The sequence below is a fragment of the Myripristis murdjan genome, chromosome 24 (genome assembly GCF_902150065.1).
Source record: "Myripristis murdjan chromosome 24, fMyrMur1.1, whole genome shotgun sequence".
Classification (NCBI taxonomy): domain Eukaryota; kingdom Metazoa; phylum Chordata; class Actinopteri; order Holocentriformes; family Holocentridae; genus Myripristis; species Myripristis murdjan.
The window spans coordinates 33,161,897-33,179,524 of NC_044003.1; the positions used below are offsets into that span (position 1 = coordinate 33,161,897).

The 17,628-nt window shown below is 42.5% G+C and overlaps 1 protein-coding gene across 1 annotated transcript in view; it reads right to left on the reverse strand.

Moving 5' to 3' along the window:
- Positions 1 to 17,628, reverse strand: part of nbas (NBAS subunit of NRZ tethering complex) — a 409,584-nt gene that overhangs the window by 180,279 nt on the left and 211,677 nt on the right. Inside the window, 2 exon segments of the mRNA XM_030047740.1 lie at positions 12,816 to 12,953; positions 13,310 to 13,386. Of these exon segments, the coding sequence (XP_029903600.1) occupies positions 12,816 to 12,953; positions 13,310 to 13,386 (215 nt within the window).

The window sequence follows — 17,628 nt, forward strand, 5'->3', positions numbered from 1 at the left end:
AAGACATATACACAATAAAATATCCACCATGGAGAACAGTGGGTTTGACAGACTGCCTGTCGTTTTCTGTCAACTTATTTTACTGTCTGCTGTGACACATTTGTGCACTGCATTGTCCAGGCAAGGTATGGCCAAAGGATAACTACCCTCAGGCTTATCATTAATCCACATCACACACTGCATTTCAAACACACTCACCAGCGTGATACATAAAACTTAAGAGGTCTTCCTCTGCACTGTCATCATAACCTAATGAGGGTATTTAAAAAAAAAAAAAAAATAGCTGTAAGTTTGTAGCCAAGCCATTTCTCTTGAAGGCAAGAAAATATGTTTACCATACCAGGAACCATAATTGCCACCATGGTTCTGGTCTGTAGGGAATTAGCCATGAAGGCACATTTATGACTGAGAGTGTGACAAGCCATGGGAGAAAAAGGTGGATGTTGTTTCTCTCTCATCACCCCTGTTCTAATTAAATGAGTTTCTGTAGTTTGTTTTAGCATCTTATAGGCTGTCATCCAGCAAGATAAGATGGGTTATTTGTTGATTTGATTTGCATAAGGTAATTATGGTTGTTAGAAATCTGTGAGTTTGAATATAGATGGTGTGTGTGTGTATGTGTCTCTCTCAACTCTCAATATGTATGTGAGAGGGTATTTTAAGCTGGGGTCCCAGTGCCAGTAATTGTGACAGATTTAGTTTAAAGGCACGATAAGTGGGGTGGAGGGTGGTGGTAGGAAAGGTGAGTAAGGATGTTAGAGATGAAGAGTATGTAGGTAAAGACAGAGAATGGCAGGGTGGACAGAAGTGAGTAGAGAGGAGGGGAGAAAAAATGAGTAAAGTTAAAGAGAGAAGAGGCAAGTGGTGAGGATGGTATTTCCTACAGCAAAGTAAGTAACAAAGACAATGGAGCGAGAACAAAGAGAGAGAAGAAAGTCTGTTAGAACTGTGATGGATGGACAGCAGTCTGAAGAACTTTTCTGAAAGTATACTTTACGATCAAACACTGTCTGCACTCCATCTTTGCCATTTATATTCTTAAACCCTGCTCCTTCTTAATACCTGGATTTTTATTCTGGATGTATCCCCATTAATGTCCCCTTCAAATCCTAACAGCAAAAAACATTCTTGCATGTCTTTCTCTCTCTCTCTCTTTCCCTCCTGTTTCATTGACAAGCCTTCCTCTGCTCTCTTATTTGGGTCTCCAACAACTATTACCCTTTTCCTCCAATATGTTACAGGGCTAGAAGTTCCTGGATCTTCCTCTTGGTAGAATGTTCTGGGGAAAACCTTTGTGTGTTTGTGTATCCACCACACCAGCAGAACATCAAACTGCTCTGTGTCTGATAATAGCAAAATTGTAAACATGGAAGATGTCAAAGCTATCAGTATCAGCTATCAGTGTTTGATTATTTACCACTGTGCTGTTACGATGTTGCAGTTGGTTTTGGAGAAGAGATTTGCAGGCATTAAAGTGAGATTGAGGACACTAGCAAATCAAGGGGGGTAGGGCGGGGGTAGTTAAGGTGCTGAGAATGTGCATTCTAGTGCAGTCAGTGCAGTCCTGGAGAGTGTGTGGTCTACTGGGAGCACTGGTTGTTATAGAGTCTGACGGCTGTACAATGATAGAAATCAACCAGGACACAGCATGCAGCTACAAATGGAGACAGATGATATGATTTTCTCTCAGTTACAAGCCAAAAATGTAAATAGTTTTAATAAATTGTATTTGAGGTCACTAAAACATTAACAAAACAGGGGTATTGTTTCCTCTGATGAAAACACAGGTAAAGGTTTCTGATGCACCACAGGGGTGCCTGTGTTGCAGGGACAGCTCCGGTGTTGGAAAGGGGTAGAACTTTTCCTTTCTATCCATATTTTGCTCAAACTAAGCAAGGATTAACACACATTCATCATCTTTTTGTGCTCTCTAATTGCCTAATTATATTATTTTAAGAAGTTCTATCTCAATAAGCCACTTGTGATCTTTGATCAAAGGAGGAATTAAGTGTAGTTTCATGAGGTAGTCTGTGATGTTGTACAGCTGGCAAAGTCAGCTTTCTCCAACTCCCTTCTGTGATGCTGCTCAAGAGGTATCAGTGTAAAAATAAAAGACTAGGTCTTGGTCTTAAATCTCCTTTACCATGATCCCTTCTCTCATTTTCATTCTTTGTTATTTTACTCACAATACTGAGCTCATCTTGCCCATTCCCAAATACATGTACGCTCCCAACAGATTGGCATGATAAACAAAGTAAAATTACGGGTCCCACCTTGTTTGGACTATTAAGTTAATATTTGACAAAGTAAAGTACAGATCTTTGTCAGGTGCATCTCTCCTTCTCTGGTGCTCGTACTTAGGTAAAAAAAAAAAAAAACAGTAGCACTGGGACTGAAATTTTAGTAAATAAAATGTGATTGTATGCAAGTGAGTAGCCCCTCTCGGTGGAGTTTGAGGGGTGGAAACCAGCGGAGCACCAAGCTATGGTCAGAAATAGTTTCATTGGATGATAGGCAATAAGACAGAGAATGGTATCTACTATGGTATAGATAACTAAACTATAGCCTTGTTTTTTCATTTCACAGTACTCATTAAAGAGTTATGAAAATTGATTACACCAGCGTTTTTTTTTTTTTTTTTTTTTTAAATCAAACTGAAATGTAAACACACTGTCCACACATAACCTACATGTCAAATCAAAGTGTTTGGTATAGAGGTTATGTTTCTCTGTATTCATGTTGCCATCACATCCACATACAGACAAAAAACATACATATGCACAGTCTAAAAATGGTTTTAAAGCGCTCTCTGTACAGTAATAGATAGATAGATTAGAATTCACCTTTCAAGATTCTTCATTTACGACAGCTTATAGACAAATGAATGGAGGGCAATAGGACATCTTCTCGTGGCCTGTGGACCTGCCTTGTGGGTTGGATCCACACCAACATTTTAGGGTTTCTAGGTTGGCCAATGCTTCACACCTGTATCAAGTTTGTTCAAAATCTGTTTTATAGGTTGTGTAATTCTGGTCCAAACAATGACTGGAGATCAAGGACCGACATGTCAGATCCAAACCAAAATTTTATGGGTGCTAAGTTGGATGATGCTTCACCTTTTTGTTTATGTTTGTGCAGCAGAGATGGACGTCAGACACAAATATAAAGTTTAACTGACTTTACTGTTACACACAAGGGGCAATAGTGAGACACTTAAAAGAACAAACCCTAGTGGAAACTCACAGAACCTAATGATAAGAACTGACAAAACGTAAATGCTCAGTCTGTGCCAGAGTCCGCCCCACTGAGCAACATCACCAGGGAGAGAGAGGGAATGGAAATGGAACCTTGAACCTAGCTGGTGCATCCCACCCGAAATGTCTCCAGCTAGTCCGGCTGGGACCAGTTGGTTAGGGTTGCCAACCGTCCCTTGAAATACGGAATTGTCCCGTATTTGGCAACCAAAACACACGTCCCGTATTGAACCAATAAGGGACGTACTTTGTCCCTTATTTTTGAGAGTCTGCCCCCTCTCCCGCTGTTTGACCAATGAGCGGAGCTCATTCACACACGTCAGTGAGTGTGCACTCCGTTCATTGGTGAAAGCGCTGTCACTCAGTGTTGCTAAGCTACAAAGTGCATGCCCATAGCAACAGCAGCAGGTACCCGGGAGCCAGGAGACAAAGGAAGCGCGAGGCTGGTGCCAGCGCCCAAATTGAAAATATTTTAACTTGGGCGCAGCACCCAGTGGTGCATCCAATAGGAGGGAATAATAATTAATAGTGTGCGGCCCAAACCGCGTGCTGTGTGAAAGCCCCTTAAACGAATAATGAATAATTGCAGTGTTACAGTCAGTGCATTATCACTGTTAACATTTTGTGATTGACGCCGGTTTATTTTGTAATTTTCCAAAGAAGTGTGATATGGCCTCATTTCAGTATTAACCTCTGAGCAAACTAGGACAGACTTTTTTTTTCTTTTCTGTGTGAAAGTTGGCAACCCTACAGTTGGTGAGGACAGCATCTTAGCTGGATCCTGGGGTTTGTTGTGTTGTACAGTGCCTGAGAATGAAAAGGATACAAGGACAAGGATAGGGTTTACAATCATATCTTAGCATACCTAATATCACTCAATTATGATGTACCATGCATGCATAAGCCTCAAATCTAAGCTCTACATCGTCTAACTTCATCATTACAATGAGAACTTACAGTAACATCACTACCAGAGTGACTAGCTGCACTCAAATAAACCTTTATTTAAAATGTTAATTGAACAGCTACAATGCTACACTCAATAAAGATGAGACATCAGTACTCTGAAAAGGATATTGCCTACTCTAAAATACTGTTGATGATAAGCTTAATAGCTTAGCTAACATAGCTAGCTAACTGTGGCTAGCAAGTTAACCTTAGATGTAATGAGCACCGAATACCTCTAAATATGACTACATTTCACTCAAAGTATTTCAATATACAAAGAAACAACTGCAGATATGATAATTACATGTAATAAGTGTATACATACCCAACACAAAAATATAAATATCTCCTCAGTTTTCTTGAGGTGCAGTCTTTTTTTACATCAGAGCTCTATGGTGACCGGTTAGCACTGTTGCCCCTTTATCCACAGAAACACATGTGAGCTGGCACCCCTAAACCTTCATGTATTGGAAAAATATTTTGCATGTGTTGTCGAGTATTGGAACACTTTTAGCACCCAGCCATATCAAAATTCAAAAATGTTATTTTTGATGCACCCTAATAGATAGGTATACTTTATTGATCCCAAACTGGGAAATTCACAGTAAGGAGAATATAGAGGTTACAGAGGAATAGACTTGCCAACCCTCTCTTGAGAATGAGCTAGTAATGACGCTAATGAGTCGTATTTGTATCATGCCTAACACTGAGCTATACAGTCAGCGGCCTCATTAATACTAATTCTGTAAATGGTGTATATGTGCATATAATTAGCAGGAATGGAAGGGGGACAGAAACTGAACACTGATTTTAAAAGGATAATCACTTCATGAACATACTTGGCTGCATTGTAGGTCATAATGCACCATGGAGGCTGATCACAAGCAAGAAACACCCATGGGAAGAAAACAACCAAGACACAAGAGAATCAGAACAGATGCCCTGTAGTGAATCCAGTGCATGAAATTAAAGAGTTTAGGGACCACTTAATATCAGCCATTACATCCAATTGGTAGCAACAGTGCATTCAGATTGCATGTTTGTCTGTTAGACCCCTTTCTATGGCAACTGTGCTCTACAAAACTCCCACGAGTAAAATATGGAGTTGCTACTGATTGTGGCATAAGGGCACAATTTGTACAAGAAAAGGAGCAACAAGCCATTGCATCCTCAGTTTCTATGGTAGGGAGGCCACCCAGTCCTGCTCAATTACTCCAGTCAATGCAACAACAGGGAGCTAATTCAATGGGATGACACTTCCAAGGTTACCTACTGAGACTGCCTGTTTGAATCTTTTTGGACTGTGAATGGAAAATATCAACAGTGACCACAAGCAATGCAAAATTCATTAAATGCAAATGTATTAGCAAGTAATCTCAAGTCTATTGTTTGTTTGTTACAAGACAATGTCTACATTGTCCTTTGGTAAACTTTGTGCTCATTCATTTAAGACAAGGACCTTAACATTCTAATCATGATTTCATATTGCATTAAGATACAAATAAAGTTGATATACTTCATATAGCTGAGAATTTTCTACTAACATTGATTTATGGGCTTTTAATATCTACAGAATTATTGTAATGACATGGTCAAAGACCAAGCAATTTTCTGCTTGGTATAGTGCATAAGGCACAAGGTCATGTACTGAGTGTTTATATAATTATGAATGTTTTTAAGTGTGTGTGTGTGTGTGTGTGTGTGTGTGTGTGTGTGTGTGTGTGTGTGTGTGTGTGTGTGTGAGTGAGTGAGTGAGTGAGTGAGTGAGTGAGTGTGTGTGTGTGTGTGTGTGTGAGTGAGTGAGTGAGTGAGTGAGTGAGTGAGTGAGTGAGTGTGTGTGTGTGTGTGTGTGTGTGTGTGTGTGTGTGTGTGCGTGCGTGCGTGCGTGCGTGCGTGTGTGTTAAGTATGAGTGATCACCATCTGTCTCAGTGAGAGAATGGTGGCTGCAGACAAAAAGTTAGGTCCATAAGAATTTGGACAGTGACACAATATTTAGAATTTTGCCCTTGTACACTACCACAGTGGATTTGAAATGGAGTAATCAAGACATGATTGAAATGAAGACTTTCAGCTTTAATTTAAGGGGTTGAACAAAAATATGGCATTTAGTGTTTAGGAATTATAGCCAGTTTTATACATTGTCAACCATTTTTTAGAGGCTCAAAAGCAGGGGTCCCCAAACTTTTTCCTGTGAGGGCCACATAACTTTTCCCTTCTCCGATGGGGGGCCGGGGTCAGTTTGTAACAGTAAAAGTGCGACGATCACAGGGGTGCCTAAACGTAAACATTTATTGTTTTCCAGAAAGCCACACATAGCCAAATATTAATAACCCTTTCCGGGATCTTCACAGAAAAAAAACTCAGGAAATAAATAATAACACTATTAATGAAATAAATTACACTATTTATGAAATCAATAAAAATCAAATAACCCTCTCTGGGTTCTTCACAGAAAAAAAAAGTCAGGAAATAAATAGCACTATTTGTGAAATAAATAATAACCAAATAACCCTCTCTGGGTTCTTCACAGAAAAAATAGTCAGGAAATATATAATAACACTATTTATGAAATAAATAATAACCAAATAACCCTCTCTGGGTTCTTCACAGAAAAAATAGTCAGGAAATATATAATAACACTATTTATGAAATAAATAATAACCAAATAACCCTCTCTGGGTTCTTCACAGAAAAGAAGTCCATGTAACATTAACTTTCTGTTGTGCCGTGCACAATCTTAACAGGTAAAAGTTCAGCTTAGTTGTCAGAGCAGAATCTCTTACTTAAATGCAGGGACGGTTTTTGCTATGGGCAGTGTGGGCCAGCGCGCAATCTACTTGGGGGTGCACGAGAAAAAAAAAATTTGCCAGTTTTCTAGACTACCGTATTGACCCGCACATGCCGTGGCACAGGGGTACCATCAGTCGGCATCAGGCAGGCCGGTCTGGTTTGCCGGATCTGACAGTTGAGCGGCTTAATGCCGGCCAGTGCCGGCTCGCCTGATGCCGACTGATGCTGGTGCCGCGGGGGGGTTGGAGTAGTAACATGAAAGGGCGCAAGCCAGTAATATCGCCTAGAGCGGCAACATAGGCAGAACCGCCACTGCTTAAATGACTCATATGAGCAGTCTCTCAAAGTTCTTGTGTTCCTTCCTTATAATCCTTTTGTAGGTTCCAGTAGGCTTGTCACGTTCTATGCGTGTATTAGTCTCGATCGCGTGGCCAGACTGAAAAAAAAAATCATAATGCGTCTCTGGTATTGTTCAGGGGGCCGGGCCTAATGTGGAGGCGGGCCGTATCCGGCCCGCGGGCCGTAGTTTGGGGACCACTGCTCAAAAGTAATGGGACAAACTATACATAATATATGTAACTACAGTTATAAGAATTATATTCAATATTTGGAAGAAAATTCTTTGAAGTCTATTAGCGTTTTTCCACTATAGTACCGTGCCGCGCCGTGCCGTGAAATTCATGGTTCCGCATTCATTCCCACTACACCAGCCCGCTTGGTTCCGGGAACCAACCGTGAAAGATTTCAGCCCGGTTTGACATCTGGTGCTGGCCCGATTAGAACGGGGCCCCGGAGGCGGGGCCTAAATATGATCTCCTTCGTGATTGGTCCGTTAGAATGTCAGTTAACCAGGCTGCTACAAACTGACAAGTGACAAGTGTCAACCATTAAACCTTCAGCCAGGAGGCTATTATTTACAAACATTAGTTTCTGGAGAGATTATGGAAGAAATTGATTTGGTTGAGTTTTTTGTTGGGTTTTTCTGCTGTGTAGCCTAGTTTACATTTTTCTTACAAATGGAAATGGAAATGTGACCACTAAGCGCAGATGGCAGAGCATCTGTGAAGATGATGATGATGGCATCAGGCGGGTCGGCCGCGACACCGGTCGGCGTCGAGCGGGCCGGCCGCGGCACCAGTTGGCGGGCTGAGCCCAGCACGGCCCTTCACGGCACGGCTCTTTATAGTGGAAATGAGCTATATGACTGCCTCAGTTCTGGAACCGATGGACAACATCACCAAATTCTGAGTTTCCTCCCTTGAGATGCTCTGCCAAGCCTTTACTCCAGCTGCCTTCAGTTGCTGCTTGTTTGTGGGTCTTTCAGCCTTCAGTTTGGTCCTCAGCAGGTGAAAAGCATACTCAGCTGGGTTTAGGTCTGGGGACTGACTTGGCCATTGAAGAATATTCCACTTCTTTGCTTTCAGTAACTCTTGGGCTGCTTTCATAGTATGTTTTGAGTGACTGTCCATTTGCACTGCAAAGTGCTGTCCTATCAGTTTTGTGGCATATGGCTGAATCTGAGTGGACAGTATAGCCCTTTAAACATCTGAATTCATCCTGCTACTTACATCTGCAGCCACATCATCAATAAACACTGGTGACCCATTTCTACGGGCAGCCATACATGCCCATGCCATAATCTCCATCTCATCTGTCCAAAGAGCCTTGTTCCAGAATTGGGCAGGTTTTTTTTTTTTTTTTAGATGTTTTTTGCAGGGCGGCACGGTGGTGTAGTGGTTAGCACTGGTGCCTCACAGTAAGAAGGTCCTGGGTTCGATTCCCACCCAGGGTCCTTTGTGTGTAGTTTGCATGTTCTCCCCGTGTCTGCATGGGTTTCCGCCGGGCACTCCAGTTTCCTCCCACCGTCCAAAGACATGCAGGTCAGGTGAATTGGAGAAGCTAAATTGCCCCTAGGTGTGACTGTGCGTGTGAATGTCAGTGTTTGTCTGTCTGCCCTGTGATGGACTGGCGACCTGTCCAGGGTGTTTCCTTGCCTTCCGCCCAATGAGCGCTGGGATAGGCTCCAGCAACCCCCCGCGACCATTGTGAGGATAAGCGGTTTAGAAGATGAATGATTGTTTTTTGCAAAGTCTTACAGTCTTACAGTTCTTAAGTGACACCAGCGGTTTCCACCTTGCTCTATATCCTCTGTACATATTTTCTCTTAAACGTCTCTTGACTGTAGATTTGGACAATGATATGCCTACCTCCTCGAGAGCGTTTTTGCCTTCCCTAGACTGAATGGGTTTTTCTTTACTGGGGAAAAAATTCTTCAGTTACCCACTTTAGATGTCTTATGTGGTCTTCCAGGCCTTTTGGTGTTGCTGAGGTTACCAGTAGATTACTTATTTTTTTGGGATATACCAAATCATTGAATTGATTACGCCTAAAGTTGTTGCTCTGTGCATGGATGCCTCTTTGGATCGCTTGTTGAGGGTTCTGATAAACAACGGCCGTGATCCTGCTTTTTAGTTAAGTGTCCAATTACTTTTGAGCCTCTGAAAATGGGGTGACAATGTATAAAACTGGCTGTAATCCCTAAACAGTTAATGCCATATTTTTGCTCCACCCCTTAAATTAAAGCTGAAAGTCTGTACGTCAATCACATCTTGATTACTCCATTTTAAATCCACTGTGGTGGTGTACATTGACAAAATTATAAATATTTTGTCACCGTCCAAATACACTACTCACAAAAAGTTAGGGATATTCGGCTTTCGGGTAAAATTTCAGGATGAACCTAAAATGCATTATAACCTTTACAGGTGAACTTAATGTGACCTTCTGTAAACTTTTGAATGCACATGTCCAACTGTTCAATGTTTCAGTACTTTTTGCACAAGTTGCTGTTCTCTAACAAGGAGTTTATATTACCAAAAGTATTCGCTCACCCATTCAAATGATCAGAATCAGGTGTCCTAATCACTTGGCCTGGCCACAGGTGTATAAAATCAAGCACTCAGGCATGCAGACTGTGAAACAAGACATTTGTGAAAGAATGGGCCGCTCTCAGGAGCTCAGTGAATTCCAGCGTGGAACTGTCATAGGATGCCACCTGTGCAACAAATCCAGTCGTGAAATTTCCTCGCTCCTAAATATTCCACAGTCAACTGTCAGCTCTATTATAACAAAATGGAAGCGTTTGGGAACAACAGCAACTCAGCCACGAAGTGGTAGGCCACGTAAAGTGACGGAGAGGGGTCAGCGGATGCTGAAGCGCATAGTGCAAAGAGGTCGCCGACTTTCTGCACAGTCAATTGCTACAGAGCTACAAACTTCATGTGACCTTCAGATTAGCCCAAGTACAGTACGCAGAGAGCTTCATGGAATGGGTTTCCATGGCCGAGCAGCTGCAGCCAAGCCACACATCACCAAGTGCAATGCAAAGCGTCGGATGCAATGGTGTAAAGCACGCCGCCACTGGCCTCTAGAGCAGTGGAGACGCGTTCTCTGGAGTGATGAATCACGCTTTTCCATCTGGCAATCTGATGGACGAGTCTGGGTTTGGAGGTTGCCAGGAGAACGGTACATTTCAGACTGCATTGTGCCGACTGTGAAATTTGGTGGAGGAGGAATTATGGTGTGGGGTTGTTTTTCAGGAGCTGGGCTTGGCCCCTTAGTTCCAGCGAAAGGAACTTTGAATGCTTCAGGATACCAAAACATTTTGGACAATTCCATGCTCCCAACCTTGTGGGAACAGTTTGGAGCGGGCCCCTTCCTCTTCCAACATGACTGTGCACCAGTGCACAAAGCAAGGTCCATAAAGACATGGATGACAGAGTCTGGTGTGGATGAACTTGACTGGCCTGCACAGAGTCCTGACCTGAACCCGATAGAACACCTTTGGGATGAATTAGAGCGGAGACTGAGAGCCAGGCCTTCTTGACCAACATCAGTGTGTGACCTCACCAATGCGCTTTTGGAAGAATGGTCAAAAATTCCTATAAACACTCTCCTCAACCTTGTGGACAGTCTTCCCAGAAGAGTTGAAGCTGTAATAGCTGCAAAAGGTGGACCGACATCATATTGAACTCTATGGGTTAGGAATGGGATGGCACTTCAGTTCATAGTATGAGTAAAGGCAGGTGAGCGAATACTTTTGGTAATATAGTGTATATTAGTGTTGCAAAATTCCCGGAATTTTCAAAGTTGGAAAATGTCCATGGGAATTTACGGGAATTAACGGGAATTTTCGGGAATTTATATTCATTGCATTCACCCGGTCATATACATATATACATAATAAACATTTTGGTTTGTTATAAGCAGATATGCATGCAAACATGTTACATTATAATGAATTTCCAGGGAATTTTCGGGAATTTTCCCCAGCTGAGTCAAACTGTCGTGAATATTGGCATAACCAGTGTACGAAATAAGGGGGAGCAAAGGGGAGCACAGCTCCTCTGGTGGTGACATGAGCTCCCCTGGCTGGAAACATTGTGAAATTTTGGGGGAGCCGTGCCTGCTCGGTGCCGGCCAGCACCGCACAGTGTGCGTGGCCACCTGGTCAGGTCTGCCAGATCTGGTTGATTATAATTATCAGCTGATTATTGATTGTGCAATGCCGCAATTCGCAGTTAATCACGCTGCACGCATTAAACAATTTTGCGGAAGCAGGAGGACAGCATGATTTATGTCGTATCCACGTTTGCACACTGCGTGCGTGACCGTGCATGTGCTCATGTATGATCACCCGTACCGTACTGGAGCACACCTCCTCCAACCGTGCCAGAGTAATTTTAAGTTCATTTAATTAAACAGTCAAAAGTTACTTTGGTGGTCTGTGGATTAATTTTTATCATGTGGACTGAAGTTTGCATAGCCCATATAAATGCTTGGGAAATCTGTTGTTCAAATGAAATTAACCTGATCCATCGGGGCGTTTTATGTAAATATTCTACATTAAGATATTAATGGTATCACCCGTGTGCAACAAATTTTCTCTTTAAAATAATCCTATGTCTGTTCTGTTGTAGGATATTAATACAACGACCAGCAGTTATACAGCATTAGTAAGAGGTCTAGGCTATTAATTCAGGCATATGACTGTGTGCAGTACTATTGTTAAGGTGTGCATATGAAGTGGTTCAAACTACCCATTAAAATGCATAGAAATGCAGGAAATTGAATCGTGATGCTGATATGATGATCGTCTGTCTCAGTGGAAGTGCTGTAGCCTAGTGGAGTACAGGCTACTGATTGATGATGATCAAATGTGCTTGAAATTATTTGCATATGTACAGTTGAATTTGTATTGAATCATGCAACATATTTGTTTCCACCAAAATGCAAAGTTGACTGTTTATATTATAAGTTTTATATTTAAGTTTTATTTCACACACTTGGGTATGGGGATGATGATTTTACAGTATGCTGGCATTGTGGCCTTTGGGTTAGAGGTGAGTCCTGAGTTCAGGACATTAGGGTTTCCATTTCCAAAATGATGATATTGATGATGACATTCATTTTATTGATTATTGTTTATTTTTGCCCCATTCACCTTAAGTTAACAACAACAAAAATGAAATTTCTTAATTTCTTAAAAGCTTAAATTTCCATGGAAACTTTTTAAAAACCTCATTCAAATTGATGACAAGAAAAAAAAAAAACTAAAATTCCCAAAATTCCCGAGCCGAATTTTCAGAAAAATTGGAAAAAAAGTGACAGCAAAAATCTTCTGAAAATGTCCAATATTCCAGAGCAAAAATTCCCACGGGAATTTTCAGAAACTTTCCGGGAAATTTACCGGAAACTTTTCACCCCTTTGCAACACTATGTATATCCTACCTTCACTCATACGCTCAATTTTGAATCCTAACCTGGTAGAGGGTGTGACCCTTGTCCTTGAAGCAGGGGGTGAGATGACTGTAGATCTGCAGGGAGTAGTAATAGGCAGCCAACTGGAGGGACAAAGCAGAGTGGCTGTGCTTCTCAAAACACTTGTTGGCATCCAACACCTGGAAGGAGACAGCAAAAGTGTGAGAGAGAAGGAGAGACAGAATTTGTGGACAGCAGTTTGAAAAAGAAAAAAAAGACATGCTTGAAGCTCATTTGATGATTTTTGCAAAGCTGCCAGTGTTGTGTCATTCTCAAGAATGATATTTATGGCTATTATGTGCTTCTTTCATTCACATTTGACACAGATACAGTAAATGTACAACCTCACTTGATTACTCATCTAAAGAGTTGAGAGATCCATTGATGATATGGATTCACTTAGCTTTGGATGCTGATGCCTTTCACTTTCCATAAACGGCAGTCTGTGCATTTGTTAGTACATGTGTGTATGCATGTGCGCATGTATTCAGCCTACCTGAGGCATGGCCAGCAAGTATGATAGAGCCAGTGTCATGTCCCTGGGAAACGCATCATTGGCCAGCTGCAGCAACACTAATGAGGATAGATGGATGGAGGGAGGAGAAAGAGAAGGAGAAAAGACTAAAACAAAACCACTCAAGATTAACGTCCCAGCCTTTCTTTCTAGTTGAGACTCGTCCCACATTTGCTGAATACAGACAGTACCTGTCAGAGCACACCTCACTCTGGGGCAGACAAAAGACAGAGAGAGAGATGAGAGAAGAGAGGGAGGGAAAAAGTCAAGAAGAGCCATTAAAAATCCTTTCTGACTCCTGGGACTCCTGCCCATCTGTTCACCAGGCTATTGTGCATGTTTGAGTACGTGGTTGTGTACAGCATGTGTATGTGGACAAAATTGTGTGTGGTTTCTCACATAGAAGGTGTTCATTATTCAAAGTGGGAATGCATGCCCACTCATAATAAGAGCACTCTGGACGAGTGCAAACTTCACCTAAGTGCACTTCAAAGTTGGAACCTCTGCCGAATAGCAAATTAGTCTACGCAGCAGAGACAGGCAAAAAAAAGTTTGATTAGAAGAATTTGAAATTAGATGTATTTAACTGGTTGCAGTTCATCAGCTTGAATCAATGATTTGAACCTGGTAATATCTGCCACCTAACAAAAGGTTACAAGGGGTTGCAGCGCCTCTAAGGTTCAGAGCCTGGACTGCAGGTTTGAACTCGAAAGCATAACTGCTGGACTGAAATCTGGAGACCACAACAGAACAAGCACAAAACCATGCACACTGACCACGCATATTGCACATTTGCCCAACTAAACATCCATAAGTGAGTTTCTTAAACTTGCGACATGCTGAAAAATTTCCCATTGCTGCTGGCATCTGGCGTAAGGGAGTTCCTAACCCTAACCCAGCTCGGCAATCAAGCCATAATAACCCTCTCTATACAGAGGGGGTTATTACGGTAGGCCTGCAATGCATAAAGCCCTCATTACAAAGGCAAACAGGACAAGATAGCTGTTCTTTCCCAGCTCTCTCCTAGGAGATGGGAGAGAATGAGCTTTCATGACTTTAACTTTAAAATTTAGAAGGTGATAAAGCTATTTTTAACTGCCGTTGGTTTGTTTTTAACTGTTTAAGGGAATAAAATTCAACTTTGACCCTTCCTTGTTTCTGGGTGTGTCGGAGACTGCCCAACTGCTAACAGCTGAGCAGATAAATATCAAACACTCAACAATCTGCAGCATCTTGCTTATGAACTTGCTTTTCATCACGAGCAGACACTTGTTTTATGCTATAAAACCTCTAAAAAGTTCTTGTTGAAAACAGAAAACTCACTATAGTCCCATCACTCAAGAAATTATCTGTTATGAATGACTCAGACAGGAGTTGCCTTCACTGAAAATTGATCAAGGTTATATATTTGGGAATCGATAATCAAAACCAAAATTCAAAATTTTTGACAGTACCCGGTTCTTGGCATTTTGGATACAGTTCTAATTTCGTAACAGTTTTCAGTTCTCAAGTCATCCTTTACTATATTCTGGACAAGTAGATGCACATGTGCATGCACCAAGAGAATGCTACAGGCCTGAATTCTGGACCCCTATAGTGAGGGGGTCCACTGGCTCTGTTATGTGGGGTGGGTTTTTTCCATTTGACCCCTTAGAGGCAAGGTTCACTGAAAATCATTCTGAGTGACCACCTTCATCCTATGATGAAAACAGTTCTATACTGATGGGATACAAGCACAAGAAGCACACAGACAGACTCATTCACAAAGTCACTCACTCAATCACAGAAACACAGAAACACAACATGGGCAAACAGTGGGAGAGAGCAGCAGACTGGGACCAAATCACTTTGTAGTTTCAGACCAGAGGAGAACAATAGTCTCTGCTGGTGATAAGAGCCTGAGACAAAGTGGAACAGACAGAGAAAACTAGAGCATGGACATTGGGAGTGAGAGAGGGGTAAGGACACAAAAGCAAGGAAATCGCGCATATGCTTAGGGACTGAAAGTGTGGGTAGGGGTGGAGTGATGCACCAGTTGAAAGCAGCTTAACAGCTCTGTAAAGTAAAGCCATTCTCCCTTTCCTCATGTTCCTTTGCCCACCCCCAGCTGGCGCTCACTCCCTCCGTCCCTCCGCTAAACCCAAGGTTTTAATGAGCTGATAACACACCTCTCTTAAGTGACTGATACCATCAGGACAGGAATTACAAGAGGGGAAAACACACACACACTAACAGTGTAAATAACCCTGCCTTAAAAGTGTACAGTATTTTTGCATATGTGAGAGAGAAAACCGAGGGAGAGGGCGATAAAGAGGGACTATATGAGTCCATGCAGGAGTCTGTATATGTTTGTGCCTGCATCTACATATGTGTACACACGTCTACTCCTGTGTCAGCTAAATCAGGGACATTGTTAGTGGGACAGTGTGACAGTGATGTATTGCTGTTTCGCTTATGCAGGGATGTGAAAAACAACTAACTACAGCCTGGTCAACACGCAGTCAGTAGTGAAGCTATGTATGTGTATGGCAACGGCGGCGCATATACATGCAGCAGCTGGTGGCTCCCTCAATTTTAGCATAAAGAGGAGCGATTCTCTCGTTTTCATTGCTGAGAATCGTGTCACTTGTGGGTGTATCACTTTTGACAGTAATACACTCGTCAATATCAGAAGAGGAAGTGCAATAATTGGATTGAGTGCCGCGGACCTTGAGACAATCTCTGCTCTTGGCATCTTAAGATCCAAAAACCAGAACATTTGGACCAGACATCATCACAAGCTGTGTGGTCGACCCAGGAAGAGAGGGAAACAAGCCGGTGTGAGACTTAAGCTAAGAAGGCTTGGACCCAAGGCTGTCCCACTACTCCGCCTACTCCTGTCAAATGTTCGGTCGCAGGAATATAAAATGGATGAGATAAGGCTCAGGCTGGCCCAGCAGAATGAAACCAGGAACTGCGGTGCTCTCATCCTCACAGAGACGTGGCTCCATAACAACATACCGGATGAGGCTTTAGCACTGGACGGGGGGAGCCTGTTCCGGGCCGACAGAACACAAGACTCCAGTAAGATGAGAGGGGGCGGGCTCTGTGTGTACATCAGTGATGCTTGGTGCACAGGTGCAGTCAGAGTGGATGGAAAATGTTCACCTGACGTTGAGTTTTTACTGCTGAGATGTCGGCCATATTACCTGCCTAGAGAATTCACCAGTGTGTTTGTTGCTGCTGTTTACATTCCACCGGATGAAAATTCAAAAAATGCACTCCAGGAATTGTATGAGGTCATCAGCAGTCACATGACAAAACAGCCAGATGCTGTTATTATTGTTGCTGGGGATTTTAATCAAACAGACCTCAGAACTGTTTTGCCTAGATTCCACCAGCACGTCCACATCTCCACCAGAGGAAACAACACACTGGGCCACGTCTACACCAATGTTCCTGGCAGCTACAGAGCCCTCTCTCATCCTCATTTTGGCCAGTCAGACCACATCTCCCTGCTTCTCCTGCCTACCTACATCCAGCTGACAAAAAGGGTCAAACCAACTGTAAAAACAGTTAAAGTGTGGACAGATGAAGCTGCAGCAGCTCTACAGGACTGTTTTGAATGCACAGACTGGTAGATGATTAAAGATGCTGCTACCCAGGAGAACCATAGCGACCTTGAAGACTACACATCATCAGTGACATCATACATCAGCAAATGTGCTGATGATGTGGTAAAAATAAGGACAGTTAAATCATTCCCTAATGAGAAAGCCTGGATGAATGGAGAGGTGAGAACTCTATGTAGAGCCAAAAAAGCTGCCTTTAAGTCAGGTGACAAAGAAGCCTACAACACTGCCAGAGCAAAACTGAAAGCTGGCATCAAGGAGGCAAAGCGAAGGCATCAGCAGAGACTGGAGAGAGACCTCAACACCAACAACAGCAAAGACTTGTGGCAGGCGGTCAAAAATGTGACAGGCTACAAAAGCAGGAGCGCTCCCATCATGTGTGAGGCCACGTTACCAGACGAGCTAAACACATTTTATGCTCGCTTTGACCTCCTCAACAGAGAGTCAGCTGTAAAGTCTACTCCGCCTCCAGAGGACCGGCCACTGTCAGTATCCACAGTGGATGTGAGGAAAGCCCTGCTGAAAGTGAATATGAGTAAAGCTGCTGAGCCTAAGTAAAGCTGCTGAGCTGTGTACTAAAAACATGTGCCAACCAGCTAGTAGATGTCATTACTGACATTTTTAACATATCACTGTCACAGGAGAGTGTTCCCACCTGCTTCAAGACAGCTACCATCATCCCTGTGCCTA